The sequence below is a fragment of the Bombyx mori genome, chromosome 5 (genome assembly GCF_030269925.1).
Source record: "Bombyx mori chromosome 5, ASM3026992v2".
NCBI lineage: Eukaryota > Metazoa > Arthropoda > Insecta > Lepidoptera > Bombycidae > Bombyx > Bombyx mori.
In genome coordinates this window covers 16,433,833-16,451,280 of record NC_085111.1, presented here as the reverse complement: position 1 = coordinate 16,451,280, position 17,448 = coordinate 16,433,833, and the positions used below count along the sequence as shown (strand labels likewise).

Sequence of the window (17,448 nt, the reverse complement as noted above, 5' to 3'; positions counted from 1 at the left end):
AATACTATGAGCTTTTTGTGTGAGTTCGATTTATTTGAATCGACGGATGGAAAATCGGTAATTACATAACAGTCACGTACTATTTAATTCTGCATTTCTCTACTGGTTTCCTTACTTATTCATATTTTTTCACATATGCATTTCAATAACATAAAGAGAGAGAAATTGTAAAACATAAATTTAATAAAAACAAAAAGAAATTTCAGCGACTTATACTAATATTTTAATGCAAAAGCTTGTGATGATGAATCGATGCTTTTTATTATTATATGTAAAATCTAGTGGACGGATTTTGATAAAATTTCACAATGTAATAAGCTTATACATCAGAATAGTACAAAGGCTACAATATAATATAGTATGATCAATGAACGACAGATAGCGCTTGAGTAGTTTCTAAAAATTTATGTGTGTATAACAATATGCCCAGCAAAATGTAGACCGGGTTTTACTAGTACATACAAATAATATACACGAAATTAAGTAAAAAAATTGAAATAAAAGTAATTACGTAACAAGCTTACGTAAAACAACAACCAGGCTTCCACTTTTTTGAGGTTCATTGCACAAAGCGCGTAGCCTTAATTTTTTTGTAAAGGTAGCCAAAATTTGATCTTAATATAAACTAGTGATTTCGTTCCCTTAGATTGCGAATCAAAAATGTCGTAAACGATAGAAGACAATTTTCATAAATAAAAGCCGACATTTCTAAAATAAACATGAGAAAATAATGAATTTAATAATATTTTCATCGTGCATTTCGTCGTAGGCACTACAGCGTAGCACACTGCTACGTCGTATACGTTCTACGAGCTACGATAATTGCAAAGCTTAGTGAAACGTATATTTTAATTTGCGTAATGCTTAATGCAGTATATACAATATAAACGTTTTCAGCGAAATTAAATGTTTCACATGAAATTATGTTGTGTTGGATTCCCGGGTACCCGTAGCGAGTGAATCGACTATACCACCGGTGATTTAAAACATCTCGTTTTTTCTAAAAAAATATTATTTAAAATGTTTTCGCAAATGATTTACGCGGTAGGCAGCGGTATAGCTATACCCCTAGAACTATTGATTTCCGTGAACCACGCAATGATAAAGGCGACGAAATGAATGAAAAAAGCATTAACACGAACACTTACCTTGCAAATGTCATGAGCGGAATTTAAGCTTTACCGGATCTCTCCTAGTCTATGACAGCTACCGTCACAGAATAAATAAAAGTAGAGTTAAAATCTTCAATAAATCATTATTTAAAGAAATTCAATATTGTTATAGTTGTGTTTAATTTTTTTTTATCGAACCAATATAATCGTATCAAATTTATTCCGATGCATACATCAAAGAGAAAATTAATTTCTATCACAGACCATGTTTATATTCAGAATTCAGTGGGGATAGATTGTAAGCCCACATCTACGTATTTCTGCCGCGAAGGAATAAAGCTTTCGGGTGTGCACGGTGATACGGCTGTTTTACTTTACAAAGTGTTCATGTCTCGAGGTGGAAGGCGGCATTCACAATTTTGAATGAGTTTTGGTAGCCACTAAGCACTAGATGGGAGTGGGTTCATTCATCCGTCTATAGATTAAAATGCTTTTAATATAAATAATTTCGTTCTCTTCGGATTCCTGCTGCTATGCCTTTTGTGTTAACACATTCCATATTACGCTTCCATACGACTCCTATATGCATATAACTAAAACTTTTAAACGATTTTTTTTCCTACCTATGCTGATAGCCTTGAGATGTTATTTCAGCAGCGCCCTAACGTGTGTAGGTGAGCTCACGGGCTCAAACCGAAGTGTTGCTAACACTGACCCTAGCAAGAGCAGCGCTTCGCAGAATCTACCACCGGATCGGAAACGGGACCCACTGAGAAGATCAGGTGAGAAATTTTTTATAAGTATGTGAGAACAAACTACACTATCATAATTGAAAACTTGTGATAATAGCCTCATAAAATAGATATCAACGTGGGTAGATGAGACTTTTAAAAAAAGTTTTCATTGAAACATACCTTTCTTCAAACGAGACAGATGCTTGTTTGTACTTTTGGCATTGCTGATGAGGGAGAGATGGTAACCACTTCACATCCTTTAAGCTGAAGGCTAGTGGACTTACGAAGTAATAGTGTTTGGTTTGTAAAAAAAACTCGCAAAAATGAGATGAGTCAAAGGCCTGATTAACGTTCGTCATGAACATTGATTCCACAAGCCTTATTTTCAGAATAAAGTTGTCACAGCTCACTGATGCAGTATTTCCGGAAACGCACCATACGTCAGTAGCTCTACACCAAAAATATAAATTATGAACAAGGGTAATCAAGAGCCGTAAACGCTTTGCGTGAAAAAAATACCACATGATGATATCGATATAGAGAGAAAAAATATGTGTGGTGTTATTATAAAAATATTAATTTTAAGTTCTATTCGAGGTATAAAGAAAATAAAACTGGAGGTTTCGTAACAACCCACGGTCATCTGGTAACGTGCGAACTTATTGTGGTACGCTTCATTCACGGTTGTCTGTATAAGAGTTAGTGTATTGCGCAAACGAACGCTCTGAGATCGCGGTCAATGAATGATAAAAAAAATATAATATGTTATTTTTGTACGTTATTACAAAGTTAAGTCGTACACTTACATTAAAAAAAAAATACGAAATAAAAATCTTACGTTACGGACGTTTTTTCCCGGTTAGGGTACCTCTCCGCATCGTCCCATAAGGAACTTAGTTTTCCAATAAATACATACTGTATATTCTCGAAAGTTTATCTTGAAAATTTATGATAGAGTTAAAATTGTTCCATCGCGTAATGTGAGCCGCCCTACAATCCGTGGGAGCATACAGGTGAGGTAAGCTATAGTTTGGTATCCTCAAAAATAGGCATACAATAGAGAAAGGATTCACTTTTGTTACACGTAAAGGGATGTCGTAACACGATCTGTTCTAAGAGATGAGTCTTTATACATATTTCTGGGCATCTGTTCTGAGGCTTCGTAATCATGAGTAACACGATAGGGCAGATGATGAAATACCTTCTTCATTACATTCGACAGGAGCGATAATTTATGAGAGAGATTATTATTTAGAAATCTGAAACCACGAATTAGTAAAGAAAATTCCGTGTTTTCTAATTTAAAACCGTTTTTGTTAATTTGTCTATTTTTAAGACAATAATAAGACCGTCAACATGATATTCAGAAAAAGCACTATACTTGAGACCTTAGAACTTATATCTCAAGACGGGTTTTTTTTTTTTGTCTGGAGGAAATCGCCGGACTTCCGCCCTTCACTGGGAATGGAGGGCGGGGCATATCGGAGTCGAACCGACTAAAACCTCCTGTCTCTCAACAACCAACGTCCAAACCTCGCATGAGACAAAACTCATGACAAGGCAAAGGGGGAAAGTGAAGCGTTTAGTGCGGGGCACATCTCTTCCATCACCCTCCCCCTCGGGACGCCGAGCTGACGGTCGTCGGCGCCACAACCACCAAGGTGGGTGGCGCATTTACGTTGTAGATGTCTATGGGCTCCAGTAACCACTTAACACTAGGTGGACTGTGAGCTCGTCCACACATTATGCAATAAAAAAAAACTCTTCCATTGCATTTCATCTAACTAGTTTAATCAGAATGATTTAGTACAGAACTACCCTAAATATAAAATAAAAAATAATTAAACAATTAACAAAATTACTACACGTAGGTACAACATAATTTAATTATTTAATTTATAATTCAGTTTTGTTAAAGAAAAGCAGTTGAAAGCAATTTCTAAAGCTCACTCGTTAGCTTGAAAGTCTCCTTGTGTAACAACCGTAATTACGAAGCATAATAATTTGAGCTTTACACGAGGATGGTGACGTAATTAAAGTGAATTTAGAGTTTTCCTCGCGTTTCCTTTTGACACAAAATATGTGACAAATAAAAAACACTCATTATTTTAAATGAAGTACCTTTTTTTTATTGCTTAGATGGTGGACGAGCTCACAGCCCACCCGGTTTTAAGTGGTTACCGGAGCCCATAGACATCTACAACGTAAATGCGCCACCCACCTTGAGATATAAGTTCTAAGGTCTCAAGTATAGTTACAACGGCTGCCCCACCCTTCAGACCGAAACGCATTACTGTTTCGCGGCAGAAATAGGTAAGGCGGTGGTACCTACCCGTGCGGACTCACAAGAGGTCCTACAGTAAATTTCCTTTAACGTTAGAATTGCAAGTAATCTCTTGTAATATACATATAAAAATAAATATATTAAGTTAATCATTTTCGTAATGTGATTATTAAAAAAAAACAGCTGACGACAAGTTCGCGGTCTATTCGATGTTTAGTGTTAACTGGAAGTTATAGACGTTCCCTTGCCGTCATTAAAATATAAATTGATGTATCAATAATTGTTCCCAACTTTCAAAGCAGATCGAATGATTAGTTTACGGCCTAAATAAGCAGAATGGCATCCAATGATGCGAGGTTGCAATCCTAATATCCATAGATTTCGATGATCAGTTATCTTTGATTGGATTTCAACTCTCAGATAGTTTAATAGGTTTTTATTTGTTACTAGCTGACCCGGCAGACTTCGTAGTGCCTCAATTGATAAATAAAAGACCTAAACTTTTATATAAAATAAACTTAAAACAAACAAAAGGAGTCCGTCCGACGGGGAATTTTTATTTAATTCCGAGCATTTTCATATTTATCTACCTATTAAACCTTTTCTGGAATTCCACAAATAATTCAAGGCCAAAATTGGCCAAATCGGTTCAGCCGTTCTCGAGTTTTAGCGAGACTAACGAACAGCAATTCATTTATATATATATATATATATAGATTTCATAGATGTATAAGCGATCCTATGAGCCACCTGATGTAAGGTGGTTAACGAAGCGCATATTCAACGCGAATCCTCTCTTCCGTTTTGAGAAATGAGGTGCGGTGAGAAGTCATGTGTTCCAGTTTGAAGAGTGGGATAAGCTCACTATAAAACTGAGACTTAGATATGTCTCAAGATGAGTGATGACGTTTACGCGGTAATGATAATCGGCTCCGGTAACTTAACAACTTAAGTTCAAATGAGCCGTGACTTAGCTCTCCAGTATATGCTGAATATTTTATTAAGTGTGTACTTCTGATTACTTCAGATGTCAATATAATTTGACACAAGCTTTCGATATATGTATAGTAATTCTATAAGCAGAAAAATAATTTTTACAATTCATATAACTTTGCTATGAACCAAAACAAAAATTTATACGAAAAAAACAGCTTTTTCTTGAAACACATTAAAGCACCGCACTATTTATTATTCCTAAGCAGAAATGTAAGGAAAAAGAAAAAAATTAAGAACGAAAAAAAGTGATTTAAATTTCCACAAAGAAATAAAAACCAGCTGTAAAAGAAGCGAGCTCAAAGATGTTATTAGCATTCGTAAACTTAATGGAAGATTGTACGATGTTACCTAGAAGCTGGAGACGAGATGAAATTACAGCATAATTTTATCTCCAGCCATGTAGATTTGCAAACATAAAAAAAAAATCAACAACTGTTCCCATAGATGAATTCGAGTCTAACTATACTGAATTGAAGACCGAAATAAACGTTTAGCGGTATTAATGCTAACCAGTTTTTAAATTTAGCTCAATTTTAATTGCATTTTTATCGTATTTTAAAATTTATTTAAAAGGGTAACAATGCTCTTAGTCTATTTTTACATATATAAGATAGTTATTTGTTTATAGAGGTGATAAAAAGTTTGATTATATCTCTCCGAATTAATTTTCAACTAAACATTTACGATTATCATCCATAAAAATTTGCACTAACCTGCCAAATTTCAAAATGCACGAGCCGCATAGCCTAAAAGGTATGTTAATTAGAAGATCACTCTAAGATTCTTTAACCCGGCAATCCACCGGTAGCAGTCTTACTTTACTCTCGCACAGCCGGCGTTTTGTATAGGCCGGAGTGAGACGGATGCTTTTCCGGATTCCGGCCACGGGTACACGCGTTGGCGGCACGCTTGTTACTGAATCTCTGCTCCCGCGAAGCCAGGTCAGGTCACTACAGCCGTGTTCATATCGAAGATTTTCCTTGTAAATGTTTAAAAGCCCCAATTTGGGCGCTGACGCTCGGATTCGTTTACACCTTTTTTTGTTTAACTAACAATTTAGTTACGCACGTGCAAATTTGTGATCCCCGAAGTTTTAATCACGAAGGGTCGGCCAAACTCAAAGGCTCTTCGACATATTTTTTTGTAAGCGCGAAAGCGAATCGTTAATTTTTTTTAATAGCAAAATCTTTTGTTTTTGAATAGGAAAGTTGTATATTTTTAAACTAGCGACCCGCCCTCGTTTCGCTTCGGAAAGTGTAATTTATTATTGATTTCTCCACTATTTAATGGATGTTATTATACATATAAACCTTCCTCTTCATTCAACCGCATCAAAATATGTTGCGTAGTTTTAAAGATTTAAGCATACATAGGGACAGACAGATATAGGGACAGAGAAAGCGGCTTTGTTTTATACTATGTAGTGATGACAAGTGACCCTGCTTTCAAAAATAATTTTAACAAATTATTAGCATTCTTTTCGTGCCGTCAACATGTCGATCAAATATTAAAACACAATCAGCAACCCTTGCTTGAACGCAGCGATTGTGAATAACGAAATGAACAATTCGCGAATCGACGTCAATCAACCCAATAATAACCTGCAGCCGCTGCATGCAAACTACATGAGATCCCATTATGAACGCTGACTTTATCAAAGCCTTTTAATCTGCAGAGAGCATTCGGAATTAAACAAACAATACATTGTACTCGATCAGGCAACAGTATGAACGGGACTTTACTCAGCATCCAACGTGAACAAACACACAAGAGCACCAACAAATACATACATACTCGCAGAAAATTTGATACATTTAGCTCAAAGTGTGCGTGAAACATGTACACGATTTTACGCTTGTGTGTGTTATGCTGCAAATGGCCGCCGTTGCTTGTACGCATGCGCATAAAGAAAATTCGTGATTTTAGAGATTTGAGCGATTTTTAACTTAATAACTATAGAGATAAGGTATCCTAGTTCTGTTTGATACGTAGCAAATTAATTTGCAGTAAGCACCGCGAGTTTTTGAAGTCAGGACTTGAGGAAGGTAAAGGACACTTCTAGACGCTGAAGGGAGTGTGTGGAGAATTATAACAGGGATGTATTATGAAAGATGGAAATGCATAATTTAAAGAAATTTATAATTTTGCCTACGTACTGCCAGTAATCTCAATATAATTATGTACTGTTTTCACCGAACGAGGTCTAGCCTACACAACTTCGGGGACTTTCCTGAGATCTGCCTGAAATAACAATTATGTCATCTATACATTAGTCATATGTGCAGGAGATCAATTTTGCCACATACCTCCAGGCTCTCACGAAAACATGAAAATAAGAAACGACACAGCTGTCCTTCGATAATATTAGGGGTCAACAAAAAGTCCTAAAATGACTTAAGATATCTTATAATGTATCCAAGATATATATGAATCAAAGTACCAATATCGAACATGGTGAGCCTTATGGATCGGGATTAGGGATTGTAAAATTAACAAAATCATGGCCGCATACGATTTTGTGTTACTTAAATTAAATTATTAAGAGATCTACTTTTCAACAGGACGATGATGCAAAGCTACTTTATCATCATTAGTTCATAGCCATCAATCAATTTATAGCTTTCTGAATCCAAACACTTGATTTAAATAAGGAAAAATAAATTATTTAAAAATAGAAACTGAGAATTAGATCAGAAATTAGGTGGTTGGTTGGTTGCAGTATAAGAACTATACAGGGCTTAATGGAGAAGTTGTAACTTAAAGAACTATTATATAACAAGGGTTAGATACAGTAATAGTGTTATTTTTACTGCGAATCTAAGAGAAAACCGTTATATAACTCAATTGCGACTTAAATCTCGGGCCTTATAGGTTGATTGCTATATTAATATCGTAAAAGACAAACCCTATCCTCGGTTTCTTTGCCAATCATTCTCATTTGTGAAGCTGTATTAAGATCGGTGATATATAACTATTTCAAAGCGCCTTTAAAAGTCTATTGGATTAAAAATAATTTGCGATTTAGATGATGCTTCCTTTGATCACATTAGCCCATTCGATGTTGTCTGCCAAAAATAACAAATTATTATCATTAATGTCAAAAGGGATGCCCAAAGGACCTAAGGTGTTTTAATTAATTGATTCGTTCCTAATTCCGACCGGGCTCAAACATATATGTTTGACGTTGAACACGCAACGTAATGAAAAGTGACCCTCTAGTTCCGGACACTTTTATTGCGATCCCTTTGTTTAAAATAAACTGAGTTCGCGTAATACGCGCACACGGAAATATACTTTTTGTTCGCTTTTATAATCTAAAAACAGTTTCTTTTTTTTAAAGGATGGGTGAGTCTTAAGTGGACTTTTTAAAGTTTAAAATCATTTAGTTTTTATTGGCTATCGTGAACATTTTTGCATCTTTCATGTCGGCTTAAAATATCACCAATCCATCAGTTCCGTAGGTATTAGATGACCGAGCGATTCACCGGAGAATAATCAGCAATATTCTATAAGTATAATTCCTGCATATATATTATTATATATTATTTCTACCTGTTACCTATTTGCTGACGATCAATGAATGATGAATGATGCTGAACTATTACAGAGAGATATTGATAAATTGGTTGATTGGTGCCAAATTAACAAAATGTATTTGAATATTTCTAAATGTCTACATATCAAATTTACATTAAAACGCAATATAATACCAACACAATATCATATTTCAGGGGAATGCTTGAGTGAATTTTCTCAGACTCGTGATTTAGGGGTGGAGCTTGATACCAAGCTGAATTTCACTAAGCACATTGACAAAATTATAGATGCCGCGAACAAATCACTGGGTTTTGTACTTAGGAATGGTAAGGAGTTTAAGAAGGTTTCCACTACGCTAATGCTTTACAACAGTTATGTTAGAAGCAAACTTGATTACTGCAGCACTGTGTGGTGTCCTACATAAAAAATACATATTAAAAGGATTGAGAGAATTCAAAAAAAGTTACTTCGCCACATGTCGTACCGTTTTAGGCCGCCTAATTATTTTGAATCTTATGTTGATAGGGCTAAATATTTTAAAATGCAAACATTGAGTGATCGCCGCGATATGTTAGGCTTATGTTTTTTACATCAAGTTATGAGCGGTACTGTCGACTCCGAATTCATCCTCAATAAATTCTCTTTGAAGGTGCCATCTAGGTTACCTCGTCGCCCCGTTGCTCTTTTCAGCACCCGCTTTAGCAGAACCAATCTAGGCAAGCACTCACCTACTCCTCGTCTAACTAACCTTTATAATAATCTTGTTAGAAAAGTTGAAAACCTTGACATATTTGGCGATTCCCTTCCAATATTTAAGAACAAAATTATAAAAAGTTGTTGTTGAACCTCAGCCTCAGCCTTGGTCTGTGTACTCGGGTATTACTGCCCTTGTTGTCTTTCTTTTGTTTTTAATTTTTTATTATTATTAATAGTATTGTTAAATCTCTATTAATATATTAATGTAATGCATGCTGTGATTGCCTATAATTAGAGTTGCAGTTATCAATTGCTCTATACATGTCAATGTTATTTTATGTCTTACTGTAAACCCTGTCGGTAATCCTTCAATAAATAAATAAATGAAAATTGACATTTACTGGTGATAAGTTGATTTGTGTGCCCGCACGAATAGATACAACCATCCTGCTTATTTCTGTCGTGAAACCATCATGCATTCTAGTTTAAAGGACCGTAGAGCCTTTGTACAATAAGTTTGTGGGTACGATCTCGTGTTTCAAGGTGAATGACATTCACTTTGATTGTATACCAGGAGTGCTAGTTGACCCCAGCCAAAGAAATGCACATATTATATAACACGAAACTAATTAGGTTATTTGTTAATGGACTTTGCGCTTGATTTTGGAGATTAGTTGAAATTTTACAGTTGTTTGTTGGTACTTAAAGGAACATATTTTTTGGGCATGGACCCGAACCTCATACGAGGTATCCGCGCTTCAGGGGCGCGCTGTGTACGTGGGATTCAACGGTCTGGAGAGGTTGGGGCAGACCACGGACCCAAGGATGTTTTTAGGGCCATGTCTACCCAAGGACTCCCGTAGCACTCTCTAACCCGATATCCGACTTCCGCCTCTGCCGAACCCAGGCAGATTAGGTGGTTGCCGCGGTCAACGCCACAACAGAAACTCGTGGCACCAACCTTAGGACGACCCAGCCGACGAGTCGTCGAAGCGATAGTCGACGGCTCTATGACGTTGCTATTTTAATGTTCATGATTTTCTAATGTGTATTATAGTTATGTTTATTTTGTCTAATATAATACTGTCTAGTAGTAAGATGCTTATGTATTTACTACAACGATTCAAGTATATCAAGGACGTTCTCAAATTACTAAAATAAAATTACTAGCCTCGTCTTAATGAACAAAATGTCTAGCTTCACCTGCCCGGTCAAACAAGATTCACTGAAATTTGCATCCTCACATAATTCGATAAAGACCGTACTCCATAGGGTGTTCAGAGATTGTTTCGGTATAGGAAAGGATAATAAATATCATACTGCATCGCCTTAATAAAATAAAAAAACACTTCAAATCAAAAATGCACTAGTTTTCTGAAGCCGCAATGTAACGCAAAGACACTCTCGGAACAGCCGCGAGTTCGTTCACCCCGCGTTTAAATGTCTTTAAATTGTATTTCATTGCGTGCAATAAATTAGTAAAACATTTTTTTAGGAACAAAGTTCCTTATGGGACGATGCGAAGGGGTACCCTAACCGGGAAAAACGTCCGTAATGTAAGATTTTTTCTATTTAGTTTATTATCAATAGATGTCGCTGCACGTAAATTCAACAATTCCTGAATCGCGGTAACGAGATGTTACACAGTTGGTAGAGGTTTTCCACAGGGCGAGGCTCCTCCATTGCACTGCGGAGCGATTGACCCTTGCGATTATTTTTAGTCAATTCATATTTCAATAAAAATATCATAATATAAAATGTATACGCGAATAATTATTTTCTTTATACCTCGAATAGAACTTAAAATTAATATTTTTATAATTAGGAACTTCGTTCTTATCCGGTGTCCCACGCCACCACACATATTTTTTTTTATCATGACCTTATTTTTACTTCACATCATTCCGTATACAGGGCTGGCAAAGGGTAAACATATTTGTCAGTCGTCTGCTGCCCCGCGGCTTCCGACACCAGACTATTTGTCACTCGACCACTCCGCTGCTACTCCCCAATTAATTATCATGTTTGTACGCGTTTAAAACTTCCCCTACGCTATCATCTCAAAATGACCAATATAAATATTACGGGAATGTTTTTTTTATAGCTTAGATGTGTGGACGAGCTTCCAGCCCACCTGGTGTTAATAGGTATAGTGACAACGGCTGTCCCACCCTTCAAGCCGAAACGCATTACTGATTCACGGCAGAAATAGGCAGGGTGGTGGTACCCGCGCGGACTCACAAGAGGTCCTACCACCAGTAATTATGCGAATTGGGAGCGTATTTATGGGATTAGGACAGTCCCATCAAACCCATCACAACAGCTTCCCTGTGTAGAAACGGACTATTATTTCATTCAGTTCCTATAAGTTTTTTGTTTTCTCACTGAAAGCTAAGATAATGTTAACCTACGTAAATAAAGAAAAACAATTAAGTACACAAAGTAACAACTAAGTAAGTTTTTCGGCCAAGATTAGTGTCAAATTTGAAACCAGGTGTACTTCTGTTTATTTTATATATTTAAATAGGCAAAGATAAAACGGTTACGATCTCTCCTTTTTTTTTGTTTCTAAATAAAGTGTTTTCTTGAAAATAAATACTCATTTATTCTTTTCTTAAAAAAAAAAGGAAAATGTCATACATAATAAAACGAATCGAAATCCTGGTGTGTACGGTAAATTTTCAATTATTGTTCAAAAACTAATTTATAACGAAACTTCTTCTCTATTTACTTAAATAAAGCATCAATAATTATGATTTTTCTTTTACCGCCATCTCTCTGTTCTTTTCTGAATTTTTTTATTTTAGAAATCTATGTATTTTACAAGTAAAAAGCAACTGACCAAAAATTTCATATGGACGTAATGTTCTGTTGCATCAACAGATGGCGCTGTAAAACATAAATTTTCTAGCAAGTTTTCACAACGCTATCAACTAATGTCACCACGAAAAATATAAAGTATACGATATGTCTGAAAAAAAGTAAAATGAAACCGTAAAAGTAGTGACAATTCTGCCACCTATGTTATAACAAACTAGCAGAGAAGTCAATTAACAGAGATTAAGTTGTGTGAGGAAAACATACAGATTTAGCATTATAGTTGCTAAACATTTAATTACTTTTCATTTCAAAATTGCTAATTAGATACTAATGAATTTAGTTAATATTCTATTGTTTGATTCTAACTTATTAGCTCTATAGCCCAAGAGCCCGTGGGCTCTACCTGTATGTATTTGACCAGACCTGAATTTTCGTACATTGAGACCCCTATACCTACCATGCATGAGGTGGGGACTCACTAAGCTCAAAGTGGTCGACGCGCCGAGCGCTCAGGTAGGATAGGTACCGATTTTGACGGATTTTAAATCCATTTGACCACGTCTGCCGTTTTGAAATTTTGACAATATATGATTATTATTATCGGAAAATAAGAATGACAGACCATTATCGCACATTTTACTTTGTGGCAAACCACTTTGAAAATGGTAAAAAAATAAAATTTTGAAAGTAATTGACCAGATCTGCCATTGATATAATAATATGGTGTTTATTATAGTCTTAAAAACTTATATTGATCACGGCAGACCTCTACATTGCGTACACACATCAACATATAATAAAATCTTAGCTACTACCCGGCCAGATGTAATTATGTTTTCCGTTCACTGTTTTAGAGGAATATAATTTACTTGCGATTTACTTTAGCAATGTATTTACCGAAATTAATATTTTTTTATATTCTATATATAAGCTTCATTAGTTAGACAATAAAGAAGTGAATTTTTTATGGAATAATTATAAATAATACGGTATAATGCTGATCAAAAAATAATTCAATTCCTCATTTTTATCACTCAACATTTAACTTGCCAGCTATACAATGCCAAAAAATCTAGTGATGTAGATGATGGAAGGTTCCAGCTATTCGTTAGCAACTATAAAGATTCAGACATCAATGAAAATTATAGAAAAAAAATTCAAAATTTTGAGGCAAGGTCAATACCACCGCGTAAGAGTGAGCTTTATCAACAACTTTTGAGGGCCCACTATATTTCTTCTATTTGGAGAAATGCTTACAAAAAGCAACCCACAACTTTAGACCCATTGGAGTATGGTTGGATTGAGCAGGACAACATATATGCCTTCAAAGGGTTCGAAGGTGACCACTTCCATATTTTGTGAGTGACTTAATCACCAATGTTCCTGGTAAGTTGATAACAATTCTTTCTCGAACATGTTCAGATGAATTTACGTTCATTTTACAATTTATGTTTTATTTTTGCAGTATTCGATTCAATGGATGATGAAGACGAGGTGCCTAACGATAAAGATGACTCCGATGATGATGATGATGAATGAAGATTGATATATATATATGTAATGCATGCATGATCTATTTTTTTAACTGATTTAACACTTTTAAATTTTGTCTTGACGAAATAAAAATGAGGAATTGAATTATTTTTTGATCAGCATTATACCGTATTATTTATAATTATTACATAAAAAATTCACTTCTTTATTGTCTAACTAATGAAGCTTAGTATATAGAATATAAAAAAATATTAATTTCGGTAAATACATTGCTAAAGTAAATCGCAAGTAAATTATATTCCTCTAAAACAGTGAACGGAAAACATAATTACATCTGGCCGGGTAGTAGCAAAGATTTTATTATATGTTGATGTGTGTACGCAATGTAGAGGTCTGCCGTGATCAATATAAGTTTTTAAGACTATAATAAACACCATATTATTATATCAATGGCAGATCTGGTCAATTACTTTCAAAATTTTATTTTTTTAGCGTTTTCAAAGTGGTCTGCCACAAAGTAAAATGCGCGATAATGGTCTGCCATTCTTATTTTCCGATAATAATAATCATATATTTTAAAAATTTCAAAACGGCAGACGTGGTCAAATGGATTTAAAATCCGTCAAAATCGGTACCTGTCCTACCTGAGCGCTCGGCGCGTCGACCACTTTGAGCTTAGTGAGTCCCCACCTCATGCATGGTAGGTATAGGGGTCTCAATGTACGAAAATTCAGGTCTGGTCAAATACATACAGGTAGAGCCCACGGGCTCTTGGGCCCGTTCACAAGAAAACAAAAACAATCGTTCAAAAATTAATATACTATCGACTCGAATATTAACTGAAATGAACAGATCGGCCCTTGACCCATCTCAAGTTTTTTTTTCGTTGCATCATTGGGTGTAAGGAGGAGGAGAAGGAAAGGATGCTATCTGACTACGTCGGAAATTTGGTACTATTGCTCGACCTTCCCGGTCAGAGACCTAGAGGTGAACAGGAACCCAAGACAAGGTGGACAGATGTAGTGCTGAAGGACAAAAGGGAAAGAAATGTTGCTGACCAGATTGTCGAAGACAGAGCGATGTGCAGGAGTAGAATAACGAAAGCTGATCTCATCACTATGTAGGATAAATGGGTAGGAAGAGAGAGTGAGATTGCGTCATTGGATGAACGATACATTGTCGACCTTGCTTTCCGGGTTGAAATGCGGGAAACTGTTAAAAGTATTATAATTAAGACTTCAATCCATGTTTTAAGATGGGTGGCACCTTAAAATGTCTATGGACTCCACTAACCACATAACATCAACTGGACCATGATTCGTCTAGCCAAATAGACATAAACTGTCAAATGATACAAAATGAAATAATATATAATTAGGTTATTGAAAAACAGAGATCCAACAAAGAAATTATGTGATAATGACTGATCCAAATTCATCGTAAAACGATGCTATTTCTTAATCTTTGTGCTTCGATCTTTTTAAAAACATTAACTATTTATTCAAGGAAAATTTAAAACAATTTGCATATTTAAGTATTTATTGAGGATGTTCCCTGTTAATAGCTCTATAAATTCGGAATGCTGAAGCAGAATTCACTCATTACTTTAATTAAAACGTTACCAAGCACCTTCGTATACCAAAATAATAGCTGTAATCGAAATGAAATTACTTCTATTTCTGGTACTCGCCATCTCTGCATACCGGTGCTTTGGCTACCCAAGAAAACCAATAGATTCTCAATACGAAGTGAAAAACAAAGTGATTATTGTTACTGGAGCAGCTCGAGGTATTGGTTATGCAATAGCCGATAATTTTCTCGATAAGGGAGCAAAGATCATAATCATACTAGATATCGATTTGCCAAAAGGACGAGACGCCGCGGCAACTTTAAATGCAAAATACGGAAAGAACAGCGCAGTTTTCATCAAGTGTGATGTCACGAAAGATCTAGATGAAGTCTCCCGACTAATCTTAAAGAACTACGATGTAGATATTTTGGTAAATTGCGCAGGAGTGGTCGACGAATTTGATCCTAGAAAGACGTTGACGACAAACTCAATAGCTCTTATCGAATGGTCCCTTAAGTTCAGAGAGTGCATGAGAAAAGACAATGGTGGAAAAGGCGGAACCATTATCAACATTTCTTCTATATACGGGTATACAATAGACCCGTTCTTGGTTTCGTATAAGGCGTCAAAGTTTGCTGTCTTAGGGTTTTCCAAATCACTGGGTCATGAATTGAACTACAAGATTACTGGAGTCAGGGTGCTCGTTATATGTCCCGGTGCTACAGATACAAGATTGGCAAAGAACGTTAAGGTATTCCCCGAACACAACGAGCTATTCACAAGGTCCACAGACAAAGCACAAAAGCAGAGTGCAGATGCCGTTGGTAGGGGAGTCGTGGAAGTTTACAAGTCAGCTAAAACAGGTACGGCTTGGGACATTATTGGGGGGAGACCCCCTGTTGAATCGCCTCTTGCAGCGTACACTTCCACGAAAGAAATCTTGGAAAGTTAAAAAAATTCTTTAACTATATTTTTCATTTACTTTTTTAACCCTTTCAAGTGTACACTTAAGCTTAGAATCTCTAGTTCTTTATTGTCAAAGACATATAAAACACGCGCACATATCCTTGATATTACTTAAATCTATTGACTTTGAAACCTATTCCACGCTTTGGGATATAACGTCTTATCGAATTGCTTCACGGCAATCCTGCCCTTCAGATCCGAACGCAAGACTGTTTCGCGGCAGAAATAATCAGGATAATGGAGCCTACTTGTGTTTATTGTACACGTTACAGTTATTCAAAACGACAGATTTAATAAAGACAAGATTGAATCTTAAAAATTGTTTTAATTATGACAAGTAAATAGTTTAAGATCACATTATTTTACCTAGAAATTGCTCATGAAAAAATGTTCATTACGTGTTTATTGTGCAAAAAGAAAATTATGATAAAAACCCAAAAACGACGCTTTACAATAAAGTCCAACTAATTTTTACTTATTATGTAATAATTGTTAATATTTTTTTTTATTCTTTTGTAATCGGTTCTTGAGACGTGTAAGAATTTTCAAGTATATGGGGTCATCTTGAAGCTACTGATAATTATGCTGAAAGATCAAGCTAGTGAATTGTGTGTTCGCCGCGATCAGCGGCAGTGGTTATAACTTTACTGCCTGCCGCTGAGGCCAAGGGCATGACATATAATAATGTGATGGCCCGGGCGCGTGAAGCAATCAACCTGGACGAGATTGGGGCGGAGGAAGGCCTCCGCAGCAGGCAGACGGCCAATGGGGCCAAGCTGTTAGAATGTCCCGGTGCCGATAGTCCCGGCATCGCGGAGCGTCTGGCGGCGAAGCTCCGTATGGTCTTGCCTGAGGAGGAGGTGCGGGTGCACAGGCCGGTAAAAATGGCGGAATTAAGAGTGACCGGCCTGGACGACTGCACCACCAGGGATGAGGTGAGAGCAGCCGTCGCTACCCAGGGCAACTGTGCACCGGAGAATGTGACCGTGGGTGAGCTGCGCCGTGGTTATACCGGGGCCAGCTCAGTGTGGGTGCGTTGCCCGTTGGAGACGGCTGCCTCCCTGGCTGCTCCTCCGCCCGGGGGACCGTCGGGGAATCCAGGCAGGCTGCGCGTGGGCTGGATGGCGGCCCATGTGCGCCTGCTTGAACCACGCGCCTGGCGATGCCTCCGGTGCTTTAGCACCGGACACGGTCTCGCCAGGTGCACTAGCTCGGTTGACCGCAGCGGTCTGTGTTTCC

General features: G+C 36.6%; 2 protein-coding genes across 4 annotated transcripts in view; one reads left to right on the top strand and one right to left on the bottom strand.

Moving 5' to 3' along the window:
• The window catches only part of LOC101746375 (cell adhesion molecule Dscam2), a 188,584-nt gene extending 182,562 nt beyond the window's left edge, over window positions 1-6,022 (bottom strand). For all 3 annotated transcript variants that reach the window (XR_002430208.3, XM_012688428.4, XM_038011129.2), the window contains exon 1: window positions 5,840-6,022. The gene's annotated coding sequence lies outside the window, so the exon portion shown is untranslated. The remainder of the gene's footprint in view (window positions 1-5,839) is intronic.
• Window positions 6,023-15,247: 9,225 nt separating this feature from the next.
• On the top strand, window positions 15,248-16,528 carry LOC101746795 (15-hydroxyprostaglandin dehydrogenase [NAD(+)]). The gene has a single exon (XM_004923869.5). It carries the CDS (start codon window positions 15,335-15,337, stop codon window positions 16,193-16,195), a length of 861 nt encoding a protein of 286 aa, XP_004923926.2. The 5' UTR covers window positions 15,248-15,334; the 3' UTR covers window positions 16,196-16,528.
• The last annotated feature ends 920 nt before the right edge of the window (window positions 16,529-17,448 follow it).